Here is a 21,415-nt window from a genome sequence, read left to right on the forward strand (position 1 = left end):
GTAACAGAATAAATTGGACCCCAAAATTTGTTTTCCAATTTGTCCTGAGTACGCTGATACCCCATATGTGGGGGGGAACCACTGTTTGGGCGCATGACAGAGCTCGGAAGGGAAGGAGCGCCATTTGGAATGCAGACTTAAATGGATTGGTCAGCAGCCGTCACGTTGCATTTGCAGAGCCCCTGATGTACCCAAACAGTACAAACCCCCCACAAGTGACCCCATATTGGAAACTAGACCTCCCAAGGAACTTATCTAGATGTGTTTTGAGAACTTTGAACCCCCAAGTGTTTCACTAAAGTTTATAGCGCAAAGCCGTGAAAATAAAAATTCTTTTTTTTTTTTTTCACAAAAATGATTTTTTAGCCCCCAGTTTTGTATTTTCACAAGGGTAACAGGATAAATTAGACCCCAAAAGTTGTTGTCCAATTTGTCCTGAGTACGCTGATACCCCATATGTGGGGGGGAACCACTGTTTGGGTGCATGACAGAGCTCGGAAGGGAAGGAGCGCCATTTGGAATGCAGCCTTAAATGGATTGGTCTGCAGGCGTCACGTTGCATTTGCAGAGCCCCTGATGTACCCAAACAGTACAAACCCCCCACAAGTGACCCCATATTGGAAACTAGACCTCCCAAGGAACTTATCTAGATGTGTTGTGAGAACTTTGAACCCCCAAGTGTTTCACTACAGTTTATAACGCAGAGCCGTGAAAATAAAACATCTTTTTTTTCCCACAAAAATGATTTTTAGCCCCCCAAATTTTTATTTTCCTAAGGATAACAAGAGAACTTGGACCCCAGAAGTTGTTGTTCAATTTGTCCCGAGTACGCTGATAACACATATGTTGGGGTAAACCCCTTTTTGGGCGCACGGGAGAGCTCGGAAGGGAAGGAGCACTGTTTTACTTTTTCAACGCAGAATTGGCTGGAATTGAGATTGGACGCCATGTCGCGCTTGGAGAGCCCCTGATGTGCCTGGACAGTGGAAACTCCCCAATTCTACCTGAAACCCTAACCCAAACACACCCCTAACCCTAATCCCAACGGTAACCCTAACCACACCCCTAGCCCTGACACACCCATAATTCTAATCCCAACCCTAATCCAAACGTAAATGTAATCCAAACCCTAACCCTAACTTTACCTCCAACCCTAGCCCTAACCCTAACCCTACCCCTAACCCTAAACGTGACTGAAATACGTGGCACTGAAATACGTGGCACTGAAATACGTGGCACTGAAATACGTGGCACTGAAATACGTGGCACTGAAATACGTGGCACTGAAATACGTGGCACTGAAATACGTGGCACTGAAATACGTGGCACTGAAATACATGGCACTGAAATACGTGGCACTGAAATACATGGCACTGAAATACGTGGCACTGAAATACATGGCACTGAAATACGTGGCACTGAAATACGTGATACGTGGCACTGAAATACGTGGCACTGAAATATGTGATACGTGGCACTGAAATACGTGGCACTGAAATACGTGGCACTGAAATACGTGGCACTGAAATACGTGGCACTGAAATACGTGGCACTGAAATACGTGGCACTGAAATACGTGGCACTGAAATACGTGGCACTGAAATACGTGGCACTGAAATACGTGGCACTGAAATACGTGGCACTGAAATACGTGGCACTGAAATACGTGGCACTGAAATACGTGGCACTATGACTGTCAGAAAATGTTCATTAAACGGTTAGGGGTGAGGTTAGGGGTAGAGTTAGGGTTAAGGTTTGGATCCCTTTATCACCTTGATGGTGGTGGGTGGCTTTTCAGTGTGTTTTCTGTTTTTTTTCGATAAAAATGCATGCGTTTTTAACGCAAACAAACGCATGTGCTTAAAAACGCAAGAAAATACTGCAGGTTGTATTTCTGAAAATGAACGCATGCAGAAAAAAACCGCATGCGTTTGAAAACGCGACCAAACGCGTACAAAAAAAACGTATGCGTTTTCAATGTTAAATATAGGGAAAAAACGCATGCGTTTTTTTGTGCAAAAAACGCTGCAGACAAAAACGCAAGTGTGAAACCAGCGACGCTTTTTATAGCAAAAAAGTTTTTGCGTCTCCACATTTTGAGACCTATAATTTTTCCACATTTTGCTCCACAGAGTCATGTGAGGTCTTGTTTTTTGCGGGACGAGTTGACGTTTTTATTGGTAACATTTTCGGACACGTGACCATTTTTGATCGCTTTTTATTCCGATTTTTGTGAGGCAGAATGACCAAAAACCTGCTATTCATGAATTTCTTTTGGGAGAGGCGTTTATACCGTTCCGCGTTTGGTAAAATTGATAAAGCAGTTTTATTCGTCGGGTCAGTACGATTACAGCGATATCTCATTTATATCATTTTTTTTATGTTTTGGCGCTTTTATACGATAAAAACTAAAATATAGAAAAAATAATTATTTTGGTATCGCTTTATTCTCAGGACTATAACTTTTTTATTTTTTTGCTGATGATGCTGTATGGTGGCTTGTTTTTTGCGGGACAAGATGACGTTTTCAGCGGTGCCATGGTTATTTATATCAGTCTTTTTGATCGCGTGTTATTCCACTTTTTGTTCGGCGGTATGGTAATAAAGCGTTGTTTTTTGCCTCGTTTTTTTTTTTTTTTCTTACGGTGTTTACTGAAGGGGTTAACTAGTGGGGCAGTTTTATAGGTTGGGTCGTTACGGACGCGGCGATACTAAATATGTGTACTTTTATTGTTTTGTTTTTTTTATTTAGATAAAGAAATGTATTTATGGGAATAATATATTTTTTTTTTATTATTATTTATTTAGGAATTTTTTTTTTTACACATGTGGAAAAAATTTTTTTTAACTTTTTTACTTTGTCCCAGGGGGGGACATCACAGATCATTGATCTGGCAGTGTGCACAGCACTCTGCCAGATCGACGATCTGCTGTGCAGGGCTGCAGGCTTACGAAGTGTCTGCTCTGAGCAGACACTCGGTAAGCCACCTCCCTCCCTGCAGGACCCGGATGCCGCGGCCATCTTGGATCCGGGACCTGCGGCGAGGAGGGAGGTAGGAGACCCTCAGAGCAACGCGATCACATCACGTTGCTCCGGGGGTCTCAGGGAAGCCCGCAGGGAGCCCCCTCCCTGCGCGATGCTTCCCTATACCGCCGGTACACTGCGATCATGTTTGATCGCGGTGTGCCGGGGGTTAATGTGCCGGGGGCGGTCCGTGACCGCTCCTGGCACATAGTGCCGGATGTCAGCTGCGATATGCAGCTGACACCCGGCCGCGATCGGCCGCGCTCCCCCCGTGAGCGCCGCTGATCGATGATGACGTACTATCCCGTCGGCGGTCATACGGGCCCACCCCACCTCGACGGGATAGTACGTCTGATGTCAGGAAGGGGTTATAGTAGAAATTCAACTATCAAGAGAAGATAAAAGCTCTGTCATATAGTCACTGTTTTCACAGATCCTGAAGGGGATGCTCCATAAACATGGGGGAACATTGTAAATGAACAGTTATAAAGGTTACTTTGGGTGTAAGGCTCTCCTAATGAGATTTGTTTACCTCTGTGATAATGGCCTTATGCTGCTTCACGCGTTTCAGTTCTTCATCACAGCTAACAGTGTAAGCCTTGGATAGGTTGAGTGGCTTCCCGTCTCTGCAGAGCACTGTTTGGCATTTGCCCACGTTGGCAGAGGTCAGCGTGAAACAACCTCCGGGGTCCATCGGATCATGCTTTATGTGGCATAGAACGGCAGAGCCTCCAAGCTTCTGTCCAGCAGTGCCCAGCTTCCTACGAGGAATAGTGAATTTATTTGTTTTTACAAACTATTAGCAAGAATGCTTTTCCTGAGAAGGAACAAGCCTGTCCGGTAATACCGGAAGGGAGAAGAAGATCTCCCATCTATAGATACATCTCTGTCTACAAACACACTCTCTGGAACATCTGCCTGTAATTTTGCTCTCTGGAAGTATCCAACCAGTTGGACATTTTTTTCTCTCCAAGTTGTCTATTTTGCAGTCTCCATAGACATGGCATTGCCTGTTGATCCTGGAGTCTTTCAGGGGAAGTCCTATATCTATAAGGAGCCCCTGTCAGAACAGCGCTGTCTATGGGCTTGGCTTCATACATGAGATGGAACAAGGGCATACACAAGTCGGAACATGGACCCAACCTATTTGTTAGACTGGCCAGCAGTAAGCAACGTGCTATCCAAGGACAGTATGGTTGTTATATTATATTCGGCATAAAATAGGCTAAAAAAAAGCTACAAAGTGAATATTGAAAAGACAACGATGGCTAAGGCTACTTTCACACTAGCGTCGTGCACTGCACGTCGCTATGCGTCGTTTTGTAGAAAAAACGCATCCTGCAAAAGTGCTTGCAGGATGCGTTTCTTCTCCATAGACTAGCATTAGCGACGCAGTGCCACACGTCGCAACCGTCGTGCGACGGTTGCGTCGGACCGTTGCCACCAAAAAACGTTGCATGTAAAGTTTTTTTGGTGCGTCGTCTGCAGCATTTCCAACCGCGCATGCGCGGCCGGAACTCCGCCCCCCCGCACCTCACAATGGGGCAGCGGATGCATTGAAAAACAGCATCCGCTGCCCCCGTTGTGCGCCGCTTTCACAGCTAGCGTCGGTGCGCCGTAACGTCGCATAGCGACGTGCAGTGCACGACGCTAGTGTGAAAGTAGCCTTCTAATGTACACACATCGCGGTCTCTGTACCCATTAGATTTACCTCTGCATTACGAGGAAGGTGTTCCCCATGTATTCCTCCTCGCTCTTGGTTTTTTGCAACTCGTCAGCTAAAATATCACACATGGTGCACTGCAGCAAACTGGGCACTTCTACGTTGCGTTCGCCATCAAAAACACCATACACTGCTTCACGGTTATCACAGAAATTGTTCACCAAAAGGGAAGCTACACACAGCCTGGAAAACAGGGAAAATGGGATTAAATGTAGCACATACTGAACATAACAGTGCACAAAAGCATCTAGCGAAGTGCAAAGATAAAGAATAACTAAAAAGGGGGAGAAGGGTGGATTACTTATGTAAGAAATAAAAAGTTGCAAGGACGGATCCTGTGGGAAAAGGACCGTGTGGAAGTGTTAGGCAGGTGGCAGACAAGCGGTTAACATTCCGGATAGATGACATCACTCCGTTCAGACACTTGAAAGCAAAACCTTTCAGCCACCAATGAATGCTGATGAAATGTGGGACCCTACTTGCTGAAGTTGTGTTCAATGCTGTGCTGTGAAGGCGACCCGCATCACTTACAGCGGTCTCCTGGTAACCGCAACCAACAAAGGCAGAGGGGAAAGGACAGGCTACAGCGTGACGTTGCGGCTGTGTCTGCTTTTAAAGTCCTCATCTCGAGTTTCACGTGAGAAACTATTTCTGCCACGCACAGTGAATGACTAAGTCGCAGTCAGCCCAGGCATAAACCCCCAGACCTCACCTGATATATAGCTAGATGATAAGAAACCCGGGACTTACTTATTCTTCATTCCCGAAGCCTCCGTGCATCCATGGCTCCATACAGCAGGCGCCCCCGAGGCTTCACTGGCGGAGAATCCACACGAAGGCTGGTCCACTTTAAAACATCGAATGTTACTGCTGTAGAAAAGAAGAACACATCAGATTATCATAAAGGGATAGATTTCCTGATACAGAGCGCAAGTGATAGATTTCACCTGTTAGGCCTGAATATGCTCACGGTCTGATACTAAAGATCGGTTTACGACATGGTTTTTAAATGTGATTTTCATTCAGAAACTGATAGTTTTTCATCTGTATTGTCATTCATATTGCATCTGTTTTTACACATACAACCGCAGTTAGTAAGAATTACAAGAACAAAAGTACTTAACGATTTAAAAAAAACTGCAGGGTATCCCAAAAACCGGATGCTATAGGGTTGATCTGTTTGGGATCTGATTTTGTTGCACACCCATAGACTTGAATAGACAAGTCATCCAAAAACGGCCGACTCTGCATGCTGCAATTTTTATCAAGTTGAATCTGTACGTTTAAAAAACCAAAGCAAAACACTCATCTAACCAGTCCTCTTGAATGACATTGGTCCGAGTGCAGTCCATGTGATGTCCATGCAGCTTTATCTATGGCACATTCACTTCAGTGCCACATAGTCCGGTATTCAGTCAACCAGAGACAAGTTTTGGGTATAACTAGTAAGCCGTCCCCAGCACATCACCACTGCCACTAAACGCTATTCAATAGTGCCATTTAGATCAGATGGGCAGTAAATGTGTCGCAAATCGGCATCAAAGCTTTTCAGGAATCAATTACCCAAATTTGTAACTTGCAACACACATAAGTATGCACCAGGTCAAATTCTGAACATTGTCCTGTTCTCTGGCATTGCAGTTTATCTATATAGGAATTTATGAGACCAATATAATATGCTAATATGGGTGCTACAAGGGCATCTGAGAGTGTAAAACACTGGGCTCTTAGAGGCCCTGTACACTTTAGAATTAAGCTATGTGCACACGTTGAGGAATGGGGTGCAGAATTTTCTGCACAAAATCCGCATCTCCTGGCAGAAACCACAGGTGCAGATTTGCAGCGGATTTCGTGCGGTTTTTATGCGGAATTGATGCTGATTTTGTGCGGATTTTCTGCGGTTTTTACCACTGCGGATTTCTATAATGGAAGGGTGCAGAAACGCTGCAGATCCGCACAAAAGAAGTGACATGCACTTCTTTTAAATCCGCAGCGTTTCCGAACAGATTTTTCGGCATTATTAGCACAGCTTTTTTTTTTTTCACTATTGATTTACATTGTACTGTAAATCACAGTGCGGATCTGCAGCGTTTTTGCGCGGAAAAATCCGCTGCAAATCCGCACTAAATCCGCATTGTGTGCACATAGCCTTAAAGAGGACCTGCCAGCAGGTTAAAAATGGGCAGTTTTCGCACTGTTCTGCCGCCATTCTTATAACGCATAGAAAAATAAAACAATTCTACTAGCCTTCCCTCCGCTCCCCCGCCGAGTGGAGTCCTCTTCTAAATCCAGCAGCTGACTTCAGCGTGAAAGCAACGGGCAACGCATGAGGTCACTGCCAATCACGGGCACACAGATGTCTGCTGCCTGCCTCCGAGACATTCCTGCGCTGCAATACACTTCAGCTGAATGTGCGGCCGAGGATGCACATCCAGGTGAAATATGTGCTGACATTATTATTATTATTTATTGTTATAGCGCCATTTATTCCATGGCGCTTTACATGTGAGGAGGGGTATACATAATAAAAACAAGTACAATAATCTTAAACAGTACAAGTCATAACTGGTACAGGAGGAGTGAGGACCCTGCCCGCGAAGGCTCACAATCTACAAGGGATGGGTGAGAATACAGTAGGTGAGGATAGAGCTGGTCATGCAGCTATTTGGTTGATCGGTGGTTACTGCAGGTTGTAGGCTTGCCGGAGGAGGTGGGTCTTCGGGCTCTTTTTGAAGATTTTGATGGTAGGCAAGAGTCTGATGTGTTGTGGTAGAGGGTTCCAGAGTAGGGGTGATACGCGAGAGAAATCTTGTATGCGATTGTGGGAAGAGGAGATAAGAGGGGAGTAGAGAAGGAGATCTTGTGAGGATCGGAGGTTGCATGTAGGTAAGTACCGGGAGACGAGGTCACAGATGTATGGAGGAGACAGGTTGTGGATGGCTTTGTACGTCATGGTTAGGGTTTTGTACTGGAGTCTCTGGGCAATTGGGAGCCAGTGAAGGGATTGACAGAGGGGAGGGACAGGGGAATAGCGGGGGGACAGGTGGATTAGTCGGGAAGCAGAGTTTAGAATAGATTGGAGGGGTGCGAGAGTGTTCGAGGGGAGGCCACAGAGCAGGAGGTTGCAGTAGTCAAGGCGAGAGATGATGAGGGCATGGACTAGGGTTTTTGCAGATTCTTGGTTGAGGAATGAACGGATTCGTGAAATATTTTTGAGTTGAAGTCGGCAGGAAGTGGAAAGGGCTTGGATATGTGGTTTGAAGGAGAGATCAGCGTCAAGGATTACCCCGAGGCAGCGAGCTTGTGGGACTGGGGAGAGTGGGCAGCCATTTACTGTAATGGTTAGGTTAGTTGGGGGGGGTCGCGTGAGATGGGGGAAAGATGATGAATTCTGTTTTGTCCATGTTAAGTTTCAGAAATCTAGCGGAGAAGAAGGATGAAATAGTGGACAGACATTGAGGGATTCTGGTTAGTTGGGAGGTGATATCTGGTCCAGAGATGTAGATCTGTGTGTCATCAGCATAGAGGTGATACTGAAAGCCATGAGATTCTATGAGCTGTCCCAGGCCAAAGGTGTAAATGGAGAAGAGCAGGGGCCCAAGGACTGAACCTTGTGGGACTCCGACAGAAAGGTGGCGAGGTGAGGAGGTGGTGTGTGAGTGGGAGACGCTGAATGTCCGGTCTGTTGGGTATGATGAGATCCAGGATAGGGCCAAGTCTGTGATGCCAAGGGATGAGAGGGTCTGTAATAATAGGGAATGGTCCACTGTGTCAAAGGCAGCCGACAGGTCGAGGAGGAGGAGAACAGAGTAGTGTCGCTTGCTCTTGGAGGTTAAGAGGTCATTAGTGACCTTAGTTAGGGCAGTTTCAGTGGAATGGTGTGACCGGAAGCCAGATTGTAAGCGGTCAAAGAGGGAGCAAGAAGAGAGATGGGAGGACAGTTCAAGGTAGACGTGTTGTTCCAGTAGTTTGGAGGCATAAGGGAGAAGTGATATAGGGCGATAGCTAGATACAGAGGATGGGTCAAGAGAGGGCTTTTTGAGGATAGGTGTGATGGAGGCATGTTTAAAGCTTGAGGGGAAAACACCAGTTGCTAGTGATAGGTTGAAGAGATGGGTTAGGAATGGGATGAAGACTGTGGTGAGGTTTGGGATGAAGTGGGATGGGAGCGGGTCAAGTGCACAGGTGGTGAGATGCGATCTTGAGAGTAGAGTGGAGAGTTGATCTTCTGTAATGGTGGAGAAGTTGGTTTTGGAGGTGGAGGGCTGGGAAGTCGGGAGGAAGTGCTCTGGGGCTTGTTGACCAAAACTGTCTCTGATGCTATCAATCTTCTGCTTGAAAAATGACGCAAAGTCTTCAGCGGAGATAAGTGGGGAGGGAGGAGGTGCTGGGGGACGGAGGAGAGAACTGAAGGTGTTGAATAACTGTTTAGGGTTGTGAGACAGGGAGGATATGAGAGATGAGAAGTAGGTTTGTTTAGCTGTGGCGAGTGTGGTCTTGAAAGTAGTAAGGGACTGTTTGAATGCGATGAAGTGGTCATTGGAGTGGGATCTTTTCCATCTGCGCTCAGCAGCCCTGGAAGCTCGCCTCAGTTCTTTGGTCAGGCTGGTGTGCCAGGGCTGTCTGTTGATTTTGCGAGCTTTGGTATGTGTAAGTGGGGCAGCAGATTCCAAAGCTACAGCTATTGTGGTGTTATATAGAGCGGCAGCGTCATCTGCATCGTGTATGGAACTTATGTCTGTGAGAGGGAGGAGGGATTCAGAGAATGAATGTAGGTCAAGAGGTTTTAAGATTTCTGTGAGGGTGTGAAAGTTTGTGGGGTGGGGTGGACACTGGAGAGCCCCTTCCACCTGCACTGGCCCAGTTGTGACTGGTCATTACGACCCTGCTCCTGATGATTTTGATTGGACCATACACCCATCTAATGAGTATGGGGATCACCTGACTCTGCCCCAAGAGCTTGTATGAGAAAAAGAAGGACTGGTCAGAAAAGGTAAACAGCTTCCAGACATGATAGAAAAAGGGGAATACACTGGCGCTCGGAAGATGAAAGGTGAGGGGGAGGGGGGGGGACAGGGGATAGCTGCTGGTGATGGGAACAGGGTCTGTGCGTACCCTGTAAGCTAGGATGAAAGAAACAATAGTATATCACCTGAGCTTGTATGTGGGGGCTGAATCGTGCTGAAGCGTAAATAATAAGCAAATAAAGGGCTTGCAGTATTACTGTACTTACTACGTACCGGTAAGGTGGTGTAACTGCGGGTCCCCCTATTGCTCGGAGTCCAGTTTACTGCTGCAAGGTTGTGGGCTCAGGGGAGCTCGGCTCGCTCCGCGCGAGTCAGGTCTGCTAGAAGGACGCAGGAGTCAGATGGAAGCCGCTGACTTCTGGCGTGCCCCGGCCGGAAGCAACGCTGAAGCGGTAGCGGCGTTGAGAAGGGGCGTGGTGAGCAGTGTGACGTCACAGCTAGTGGGCGGGCGTGTATGTGGATTAACCAATCCAACGCGTTTCGAAGGATGCGATCCTTCTTCGTCAGGGCTGGAGTCCTCATAGAGCCCTGCCTCTTATATAGCCACTGCTGTGCCACCCCCTTTTAGAAAAAATGCCCAGCGTCCCTAATTGACGCGACTCGTAACGGGTATTTGGAGTTGCAGCAGTGATTAATGTGCTTATTGGTGAAATGTAATCCAGACATGTCCACAGCTATCTTACCTTTCCCCACTGAAAGCCCATGAATGTTTAGTAATAATATGAATGTCCCAATGTTGTGGTTCTCAAGACAAATTTTATAGAGCTTTTTAACCTAAATATAATTGTCCAAAATCCTCAATAAATAAGCAAAAGGATCACAAAATAGATTATAACTGTAGCATTTCACCAGCCTGATCAGTCACTACTAATACATAAGCTGAAAATGACAAAAATGGGACAATGCAATGGGAAAGACCACCTTATTTCATCCTGACTCTTCCACACAACAGCCCACCATATGTACTGCTCTCATTCACACTAATAATTACAAGAGCAACATGCAAAGCACACGACAGCCATGTGACCAGTGTACATTCCACAAAGGTGACCTTTAAGGTTTCCAAAGCAGCTTGCTATGAGGCAGTGTGTGCCTGGCCGTGTCAGCATTTATATAAAGGTCTATACCACTGGCGGACACACAGAAGATGGCCCTTGGGCAAAAGCAGAAAATGGGCCCTTGTACGGTTGCACCACTGATGGGTCTGCCCCTGGTCTATACATGTCAGAATATTTCACAATTCTTTCACCTATTAGTAAGCTGTAAATGTCAGCAAAATTTCTCTAAAATAGTCTGCAAGCAACCATCTCTGCAATTTGTTGCACCCCAGATCCCAAATCAGAGATATATATATATATAGATATACACAAACACATATACATACACAGCCATAGCTGAAAGCTGGATGACTTCTGACTGAACATGCAAGGGTGTATAAAGCATGACACCCTACCTGCACACACTACACATCAGTATGAGACCTACAGTGGAAAATCCCATGACTAAGGCTACTCACTTGAGCAGCTCCAGGGTTTTGTGGTCCAGAAGGAGCCGTGCGTTGCCAGTCAGGTCCAGTTCTTGCAATTTGGGAGGGAGGTTCTCAGGTAAAGTAATTTCAGACAGTTCATTGCAGCTCAAGTCCACACACTGTAGAGAGATAAGTAGGTTACAACATAAACATATAGCTATGTCTCGGCCTGATGAAATAATTTGATTTATGGCTTGGTTGCTCAATAGAAGAAACTCCTAGATCCTGAACTCCAATTTCAGAGGTCTATCAAAATATCTGATAGTCTGGGCAAGTGACCAACTGTAGTGTAATGTACTGGGTGTATGACGGCAATTCTCTGGTCATATGAGGATATGCAGGGACTCGTATTAACAGGTCAACAAAACCAACAATCCGGCTTTTAAGCTATATTTTAGTTGTAAAATAAATATGTTAAACATTGCTAATATTATTTACATATCTGGATACCTAGCAATTTGTTTCTCCTCTTCACCCTGAAGGCAAAGTACTGCTACTGGAAGTGCACTAGAGCTGTCCAAGCACTTAAGAAAGCTGTGGACTCCCTACTACACATGCATGGTCAATTATGCTGGACTGTTTTTTCTTGCAAGGACACCACACGCGCGAGTGCTTGGCTCAGCCGAGTGTTCATGTGCTTCAAAAGGGGCCATCAGCCCGGAATGACTGTTCAAACCAAGTAGAGGCGCTCCGTGCATCTTAACGGGCCAAATATTGAAATGCACCTTCCCATCTGCTTGGTTTGCCACCATCTGATTGACAACTCTGGCTTTGCAAAGCCAAAAATGGGCAGTAAAATGGGAAACAAACATTAGTTGGGGGAAGAGATATCCGTGAAGGGTCTATTACTGTTATTGGCTCCGAAGAGCACCAGGAGAAAGACAAATGTGAAAACAAAATAAAACCTTCTAGTCCACATTTTCATCAAGAATTTGCCAAAGCTATATATATATCCCCTATGGCAGGAATGGATGGACCTGTACACAAATTACCAGTAAGTTGAAAACCGAGGAGATTAAATAGTTTGATATATTACAGCACAGGTATAATAAAGCCGTTCCCATTTCCTTGTGTGCGGGGTATACATCTGCCCAATTCATATTTTATCACATAGGAGCAGAGCCGTAATAATAAAATGTATAACATAGCAGAGGTTTGCTTTTATTATTCTTACTGCTAATTTTTGGTTTCCCTCTACGATACAACCGATTCACTGGGGTTATTGAAATTTGACTCTAACCTTGTAATTAATTATCCCCACCCCTCGGTTCATGCACGGTTTCAATGAACACAAGAGGAAAGCAATTACAAATTTTTACCTAAAACAGTGGTGGATTTCAGCCCGATACAGGGGCGCCGAATCTTTACCCAACCCCTGCAGGTTTTCTATTTGGCAAAAAAAAAAAGAAACTTCACAGAAGCAAATTTTCTTCCCAGTTCAAAAAGCAGATGGATACATTAAAGTACTCTGCTTCAAAATATTAGCTGCAAAGAGCTTGTAGCCGGCAGCTGTTGCTTACATTATGTGAAAGGAAGCAAAATGAGGAAAGCAGCTTTGATAACTGACCGTTAAGTACTGGAGCCTGAATACAGAGTTTTGTGGAAATAGAAACTAGTACAAGATATCCAAATACTAGTGACATTAAACAGTAGCATCAATAGGGGGCTCATTTGTCTGAGAATCAGCAGACTACATAATCTTGCAATTAAAGCCTGTGAATGACATTGGATGGCAAATCATGGGTAACAGCTTGGCAGGTTATCACATTTTGGGCAGCCACCGCAAACATACGATTTAAACAATTGAGCAAATGGCAACAGCATCTATAGATGCAGTAAGAAATTAATTGACAGAAGCCACACTCCACTGTTAATAGAATGGCATGCTATGTTAATGTTAAAAGGGGTATTCTGAAGTTTAGAAGTTATCCCCCCCATACAAGGAGTAGGGGATAATCTTCCAATCGTTGTGGGCCCGACCACTAGGACTCCCACCAATTCTGAGAACCGTTGCTCAGAAGACATCTCAGTGAATGGTGCAGAGTTCAATCATACACACTGTTGCTCCGTTCATTCTTACGGGAGTGACGAAGACCAGCCAAGCGCTGCCATCTCCGGTGGTCCCATTAAGCATGAATGAATCAGCTAAGCGTATGACTGAACAGCGCTCCATTCACAAGGATCTCTTTAGAGGAATAAGTTGGCATCCCAGAGGTTGAACCCCCAGGGATAGGAAAGTTACCACCTATCCAAGTGAAGGAAAATAAATTTCAAACATAAGAATACCCCCTTTAAGTCAACAGAATAAACATGCTGCAGCATTATGCTTTGGTAACGAAACCTGGCTTCTGACAATTTAATGCTTTCTACCATGGTAGTCTAAAGTTTTAAAGAGTACATCTGAAAAAACTACCAAAACAAGTGTTCAGCGCAATATTTCCCAAATGCAAGCGTTTCACTTTGGACAAACTGTTCTCATCTGAAAGGTCCCTTAAAAATAACCAGATCATGTGTTCCAAAGAGATCAACTGTAAATTGTGGGAAAATGCAGCAGCGATTGTTCAGTTTCCTTAAAGCATCATCATAAAGTAAAGCAAGCATTTAGGCAGTGTCCTGCCACCTTAATAGGCCGTCTGTAATGCCACACAGGGCTATACACACTCACTGTAATGTCTATACTGGACAAGACAAAGATCCTAAACAGGGAACCCCTTTCTCCTAATGCCACGTTCACATTACATTCAGGCCACGCATTTGCAGTTTTGTCAGAAGTGCTCTCTGAAACCCTAAAAATATGGGATTTGGTCTTCAACTCTAATGGAGCCATTCATTGTAAAGTGTCCTTTTGTTTTTTTTTTTGCATCTGTTCTGGCAGGATCCTCCAATTTAGGTGGTCAACCATCATCTTCATGTTCAGTGGCTCTGTTGGCAGACCCTTCAGAATCTTGGTTTTTCAGGGTTTCAGATGGAAGCCCCAACAGAGTTACAGAGGTGTGTCTCACATGTCTGAATTCACCATGAAATGTCTTACTTGCTATTTCTCTAATTTTTTAGGGTCATCTAGTGGAAAGAAAACTTACGAATATATGAGGATACTAAAGACATGTACTGCAGAGTTTTCAGAATAGCTCATACTAAATAGTATCGAATACTGTGGATGTTGGGAGCAGCACCCTTAGATAAGCTTTGTCATCAAGTTCTGACAGACAAACAACACTCACCTTGATCTCTGCGAGTTGCATAACTTCAGGGAAGACTTCCAAGCAATTGGAGTGGGCAATGACAGTATGCATACGTCTGCAGTTCATGATGGTGGTTGGAATGGCTTTCAGCTTGTTCCCACTGATATCTATCTCTTCCAGTTCCTCCAGTTTGGCCATTTTACTGGAGAACAATAGTAAACACAGGAACTTAGATCTAGTTTGTTACCAGATACACAAAAAATGGGAATTCGCAACACTTTGTTTTTCATAAATAAAATACAGATCACATAAAAGTCACAAGCCGCGCGTGACTTGCAGTGGGTTATATGGGAAGAAAGTTGCAGGTGTTGAAAATTGAAAAGGCATTGGATTCTTTTGCGACTGTTTCATCATGGTATTTCTCAACCTCATTGACCATTATTCATTTGCCATTAGACGAGATGTAGCAATGCAACACTACAATCTAAACCTAAAGATCGCCAAAAATTTTAAAATAGCCATCAGATAAACCACTATCTTGCCCGACTGCTGAGTGCTCTTGTAATCTCCATAACGGAGCGGATGCCAGGCATCTCAGGGGGTGCTTTATATATTAGAGAGAACGAATCAGAAGCCCGAAATCAGACATGTCAAATCCTTACCTCTCCTGACAATTCTCTGTCAGGGCAACCATACACAGACTGTCGAATGAACTCTTCTACAACGGTGGGTTCGGCCGACGTTAGTTTAATATGTAAGGCGGGATGGGATTAAATCTCAAACCCACTGAGATAATCTTGAGGTATGTCAGGTTCGTGCACTGCATCTGAACATGAGCTACAGATCTATACATTTCACTAGCAGGACATACCTTGCAGGAAAGGTCTGTAGATGATTGAAGGCCATGTGCAGTATCTTCAGGTGTGGATGTCCCGTTAATAGAGGCACACATTTATCAGTAAGATTATTATTGGTCACGTATAATTCTTGCAGCAAGCTCAGCGATTCTTCCGACAGACTAGCAGCAGGAAGCACTTCAAGATTGTTGGCCGAAGCATTCAAGCATCGTAAGCTGCTCAAGGAACATAAAAGTGGAAAATGTTAAGGGCAAAACTTGAAAGAGAAAAGTAAATATTTTAATAACTGATACGGCAGTGGTAGAAGTTAGGCTACTATTGTTAAACTGGTAGTTAAAAGTGAAAAAAACTGGACCTTTTTAGAAAATAGCAGAAGGTAAAAACAAAGAAGCGCACTTAAGCTGTGCAACTACTACACATGAATAAAAAATGCTTTGGTGACATGGGCAACCGATTCAGCTAGGCATGAGTTACAGATGTAAAGCAATTACTTTTCAGCAGGACTTCTCAACAGCTTGTTGGAACTTGCTGTATAAAAGGAGAATCACGTGGGGCTCTGAACAGCTAAGTCAATGAGTGCACTGATAGAAGAGATCTATGCTGGCCGGTTTGCACAAGCAAGTTCTGGAGTTTTCCAAAACAGGAGGAATGGTGCCAAGCAATTATGGCTGACTGCAGCTATCGTGAAGGAAGAGGTGGGCATACAACCTTCCTCAATGGAGTGTACAGCAATAACCTCAGCTGGTTCACACAATAGTAGAGCCAGAACTCCTGCACACAGGAACATCGAATTATCAAATCCACAAAGTAACACTGAACATTTAAATTGCCTCAGTGTGAAGGAACACTGTGTCCTCAAGGCTTACAATGTGAGAGTGTGTGCCAATTAGCTGCTACACGAAGAGGGACTTGGAGGAGAGGAGAAGACCTTACGTCCCATAACCAATAAACACATAGTAGGACTCCAAGATAAATTAATTCCATGTCAAAAAACTTAATCTGCAGTCAGCAACAGTGTACAGAGTACAAAGTGAAGTGTGACCAAGGAGGAATAGAATTTATAGAAAGGGTTTTCAGAAGTGGACATGTCACGGATATGACCAGGGCAGGAACCACCTCACAACAACCACCACAAGGAGGATATGTGCCAGTCATACACAGAATACAAGACTGCAGGTGCGTTATACAACATGTATTCAGAACAAGTGCCGGTTCTTCCAGAACAGTTGCTGGTCTTTGAAAAAAAACTAGAGGTAGTTCCTTAGACTGGGACCTTTCTAAAGTAGCCCAAAAGGAATGCCTCAACCCGACCTGCACTAGAAGGTTTCCACAATCTGCACGAACAAGTAACTGCCCATTTCTACCTGCGTTTAGTTTTATCTGTTTTTTGGCCATAAATCAACATCACTTTGATAACAGAGCTTACAGTTTACAGCCCTGGGGAAAGATTCAGTTCCTTAAGGTACCTTCACACTACACGACTTTGCAGCGATAACGATAGCGATCCGTGACGTTGCAGCGTCCTGGATAGCGATATCGTTCTGTTTGACACGCAGCAGCGATCTGGATCCTGCTGTGATATCGCTGGTCGTTGCTGAAAGTTCAGAACTTTATTTGGTCGTCATATCGGCGTGTATCGTCGTGTTTGACACCAAAAGCAACGATGCCAGCGATGTTTTACAATGGTAACCAGGGTAAATATCGGGTTACTAAGCGCAGGGCCGCGCTTAGTAACCCGATATTTACCCTGGTTACCATTGTAAAAGTAAAAAAAACAAACAGTACATACTCACATTCCGGTGTCTGTCACACGTCCCTCGCCGTCTGCTTCCCGCACTGACTGTGAGCGCCGGCCGTAAAGTAAAAGCAGAGAACAGCGGTGACATCACCGCTGTGTTGTGCCTTACGGCCGGCACTCACAGTCAGTGCAGGAAGCAGACGCCGGGGGATGTTACGGACACCGGAATGTGAGTATGTAGTGTTTTGTTTTTTTTTACATTTACACTGGTAACCAGGGTAAACATCGGGTTACTAAGCGCGGCCCTGTGCTTAGTAACCCGATGTTTACCCTGGTTACCCGGGGACCTCGGCATAGTTGGTCGCTGGAGAGCTGTCTGTGTGACAGCCCTCCAGCGACCACACAGCGACACTGCAGCGATTGGCATCGTTGTCGATATCGCTGCAGCGTCGCTTAGTGTGAAGGTACCTTTACCCTAACCAAGGTAAAATGGGGTGTTGCACTACCTCTCCCCCTCCCTCCAACGCAGCCTTGGGTGCTCAGCATCTGGGAAACATGTCCCCACCGTTTCCATACCCAGAATCCTGCATAACCGCTCCTGCATGGTGGTCAACAAGCATTTGTAAATTCTTATCTTTTACAAGTATGCAAGGATGCATCCCTCATACTAAAGTTTGTCAGAACGGTGTAAAGGCAGTTTACATTTGTCATATTGAACATTAACCTGGAATCAGGAATAATTAAAAAGGACCACAGAAATATATTTAGAAACTGAACCAGTGTGTCAACTAGAACATGCACAGAAGCCCCCCTGTATACCATGCATTTAAAATGGTCTATCTTTCCGCAATTTTTTTTTTTTGTATTTTCATTGGTCACAAAAATGGAAAATTTATAACAACTTGGGGTAGCGAACTAGATAAGAACAACTAAAGGACTTTAACAGAGTACTTCCATCAAACAAGCATTTAATGCATAAATAAGTCACATGCGTCTCATAAGTACAATTCAGCCATCTAGGCTGCTGCATGAAGGTGGGGAATTAAAACGGACCGAAAATGTTCTCAAAACAAATTGTCTGCCGCACGCAAATACATAGTAAAAACATCCCTGAGCCCTCGATTCTGTCGCTGTTTACAGTTTTGTTCTGTCATTCAATTGTTATCAGAGATGTTCAAATTTTTTTCTCCCTCTGAAGGGCACTATATGAAATCTCTGCTTGCAGCCCAACTGGGTTTTCAGTCAGTCTTCTCTGGGGCATGAAGCTTTCACCTTTCCATCCCAGTTGCTGCCAAATAACGTTCGGCTGCTGATATAGCAGTCTATCAGTAACAGATGCTACTGAGCTGTGATAAGCAGAATTTGGCAGGGAGAGGCGAGGTGCACACCCAAAAGACTACGGGAAAACGCAGTGTTGGACTGAAAGCAGAGATTTCACATAGTGCGTTCCAGAAGAGACAAATGTGAATATCTCTAAGATGGAGTGAAGCAGTGAAAAAAAGAAAAGAGCTGCAGAATTAGGGAAGCTCAAGGATTTTTACAAGATAATTAGCTAATCTTTTTTAGCAAGTTACAGGTTCTTTTTAATAGAGATTTGGTCAATTCATCAGGTGAGGCAAAGGTCATGTGACCAAGGTCTAGTTCTGGACACTAAGTATGGACAGATAAAACACATGCAATGTGTCCTGCATAAAAGATTCTTGGCACATTAAAACTACGTGCTAAGATTATAAACCAGTGTTGTTACTAATCTATCAAGAACAACATGAAGCATGGCTGATAAGTTAGGCTTTACGCAGATGGTCAACATGGATCGTCACGCCACAGCTTTCGCGCTGTCGACACACTGACCGTCTAAGACCATCACGCTTCAGTTTACATGCAGAGGAGGTGGCTTCAGACACAGAGATCATCATGCTACAGTTTACCAGAAGAGGTGGCTGCGGGGGCACAGACCATTATGCTACATCGTACACGCAAAGGAGGGGGCGGATTACATATAGACCATTGGAGCCCAGTCTAGAGCTTTTATACCTAGAGGAGGGGGGCTGTGGAGGCAGAGACCATCATGTTACAGATTACATGCAGATGAGGGGGACTAACCATTGGAGATCATCAGTCTAGAGACTACACGAAAAGAAAAGTGCTGCAGAGTAGTGACGTCTCATTCTCAGTTACTCCATAGTGGATACAGTAAAAAGAATTTTCCAGATGTCATCTGAATCACCATTTTACTTAGCATTTATTTTTGAAGGTTTCAGCTTCCATAATGATCAGCAAATACTGTATTTTGTTGACTATAATGACGCAGTTAAAAACTCCTGCTAAAAAGTGCGTGAATCTTATTAGTCCGGAGGCAGCTCTCTGTGATGGAGGAGAATGCGGACAATGCTTCCTTCCAGATCACAGAGAACTGTTCTTCCTCCTAATGTTGCATACTGATCTACGCGATCGGTGGAGAGCTGGAGAGGAAGCTACCGGGACCTGAACAGGGGCTCCACCAGTTGAGAACCTTAAGGACCTTCCACTAGAATAACGACTAATAATGGCTAATCACATGACATGAAAGGTTATGGAGTTAATTGAGTAGAAGGTCCTTCAGGTGCTCAGCTCGTGCAGTATCCATTCAGGTCCCGTCAGGAATTGCAAAATGTGGTATTGTATCGTGTATATGTTAGTGCAAATTTGCGCACACACAGCTCCGTTATATGCACATTTGCTTGTAGCAGAGCTGTGTGTTCAAGTGTAAGTGTACATGTAGCAGAACTGTAAGTGTAAATGTACATGTTATACAGCGGTGTGCGCAAATATGCATGTAGCAGAGCTTTGTGTGTATGCTTGTAAAAGTAGATATAGCAGAGCTTTTTGTCTGTAAATGTACTTGTTATAGAGCTGTGTGCACAAATATGCATGTAGCAGAGCTGTGTGTGTGTATGTCAGTAAATGTACATGCAGCAGAGCTTTTTGTGTTTGTAAATGTACATGTAGAAGGGCTTTGTGTGTATAAAATGCTGCAAAGAATCACTAACAAATTTATTATTACATCCCTATTCTACCCTAGTACATTAAAATGAGTGATAATGACCGCTCCTACACCAAATAGGGGTGGTTTAACCAATAGGAAAAATGTTTTCCTACTTTCTGCTATCTAAACCTGGGTGGGGTCTTATGGTAAGGTGCGTAACATAGCATCAAAAATATATGTAGAGAAAATGTTGCACCTTTTACACAGGCATATAGACCAGTGCATGCAATGCAGGTGCATTTGTTACTGACTTAACATGATGGTTTTATATTGGAAGACATGAGCAAATAGTATATTTTTTTAAAATACAAATGGAAAAAAAAGTCTACAGAGAAAAAAACGCAATAAGATAAAGTTATGATGGCAAACACAAGGGCATTAAACTGCATTGTAGCATGCATGCTTCTTTGATACTATGAGTTGAGCGGTTGTAGCCTGATGACCGAGCCTTTAAAAGATAAGAGACGTTTTATCCTGATTGTGGCAATGGTGATACTTTGCGTCATACCCATTACCTAAGGTTAGAACAGGTTGGCTTTTTCCACTGGCTGTCTGCTTATAAATAAACGTATAGTAAAAGATAATTATACTAGGAATGAATGGAGGCATTGATACATACTGTATAATCATAGATTGCAGGAATAGCCGAGCAGCGCCTGACAAGGACAAGCTAAGCAGGACACATCACATGCCTCCCTAGTCATCAAGTTCACAGTGTGCAGCAATAAGGCGGCTTCGAGATCCCCCGATATAGGAGACGGGGCTACCTGCATGCTGTAAAGAAGCTTAACCAATCTTCAACTTGAAAGTACATATGGGTACATCTAGTAAAAGCCCTTTATCCACAAAGTATCATATCTGATATTATAAGGTTGGACATGACATTTCTAGGTTCTGTTACCTCTCTGACTTCAACAATAAGTTGGCTGGGAGCTCCAGGAGTTGGTTATGCTGCACGTCGAGTATTTCAAGTTGGGTATGTTCTTCACACTCAGGAAGACGATTAAGTCTGTTATATCCAGCAAGTAACTTCCGCAGACCACGCGCACAGAATATCCTAAAAAATAAAATTTTATAAAGGAGAACTTAATATAAGGGACTCGATTGATCATTGATTCATTTAAGTCATTTTGTTTTTGTGTTGTGGTTTTTGCAGCCTTTTTTGTGCCAAATTCTTCAACATGGCACACACACTGTTCATGAATTTGTTGCAAATCCAAAAATGCTCTTTAACCAGTTTTGCTACTTTCTAGTAATCAAGTGTGACAAATTCTTTAAAAAAGTTCCAAAAAAATGCACCTAATTAAAAA

The 21,415-nt window shown here is 44.1% G+C and overlaps 1 protein-coding gene across 1 annotated transcript in view; it reads right to left on the reverse strand.

The window, feature by feature from the left end:
* The window catches only part of PHLPP1 (PH domain and leucine rich repeat protein phosphatase 1), a 118,389-nt gene that overhangs the window by 5,553 nt on the left and 91,421 nt on the right, over nt 1-21,415 (reverse strand). Inside the window, exons 10-16 of the mRNA XM_077269745.1 lie at nt 21,007-21,162; nt 15,357-15,557; nt 14,525-14,687; nt 11,292-11,422; nt 5,499-5,618; nt 4,737-4,931; nt 3,558-3,786 (exon numbers count right to left, since the gene is read on the reverse strand). Of these exons, the coding sequence (XP_077125860.1) occupies nt 3,558-3,786; nt 4,737-4,931; nt 5,499-5,618; nt 11,292-11,422; nt 14,525-14,687; nt 15,357-15,557; nt 21,007-21,162 (1,195 nt within the window). The remainder of the gene's footprint in view (nt 1-3,557; nt 3,787-4,736; nt 4,932-5,498; nt 5,619-11,291; nt 11,423-14,524; nt 14,688-15,356; nt 15,558-21,006; nt 21,163-21,415) is intronic.

This window comes from Ranitomeya variabilis, chromosome 6 (assembly GCF_051348905.1).
Source record: "Ranitomeya variabilis isolate aRanVar5 chromosome 6, aRanVar5.hap1, whole genome shotgun sequence".
Classification (NCBI taxonomy): Eukaryota; Metazoa; Chordata; class Amphibia; order Anura; family Dendrobatidae; genus Ranitomeya; species Ranitomeya variabilis.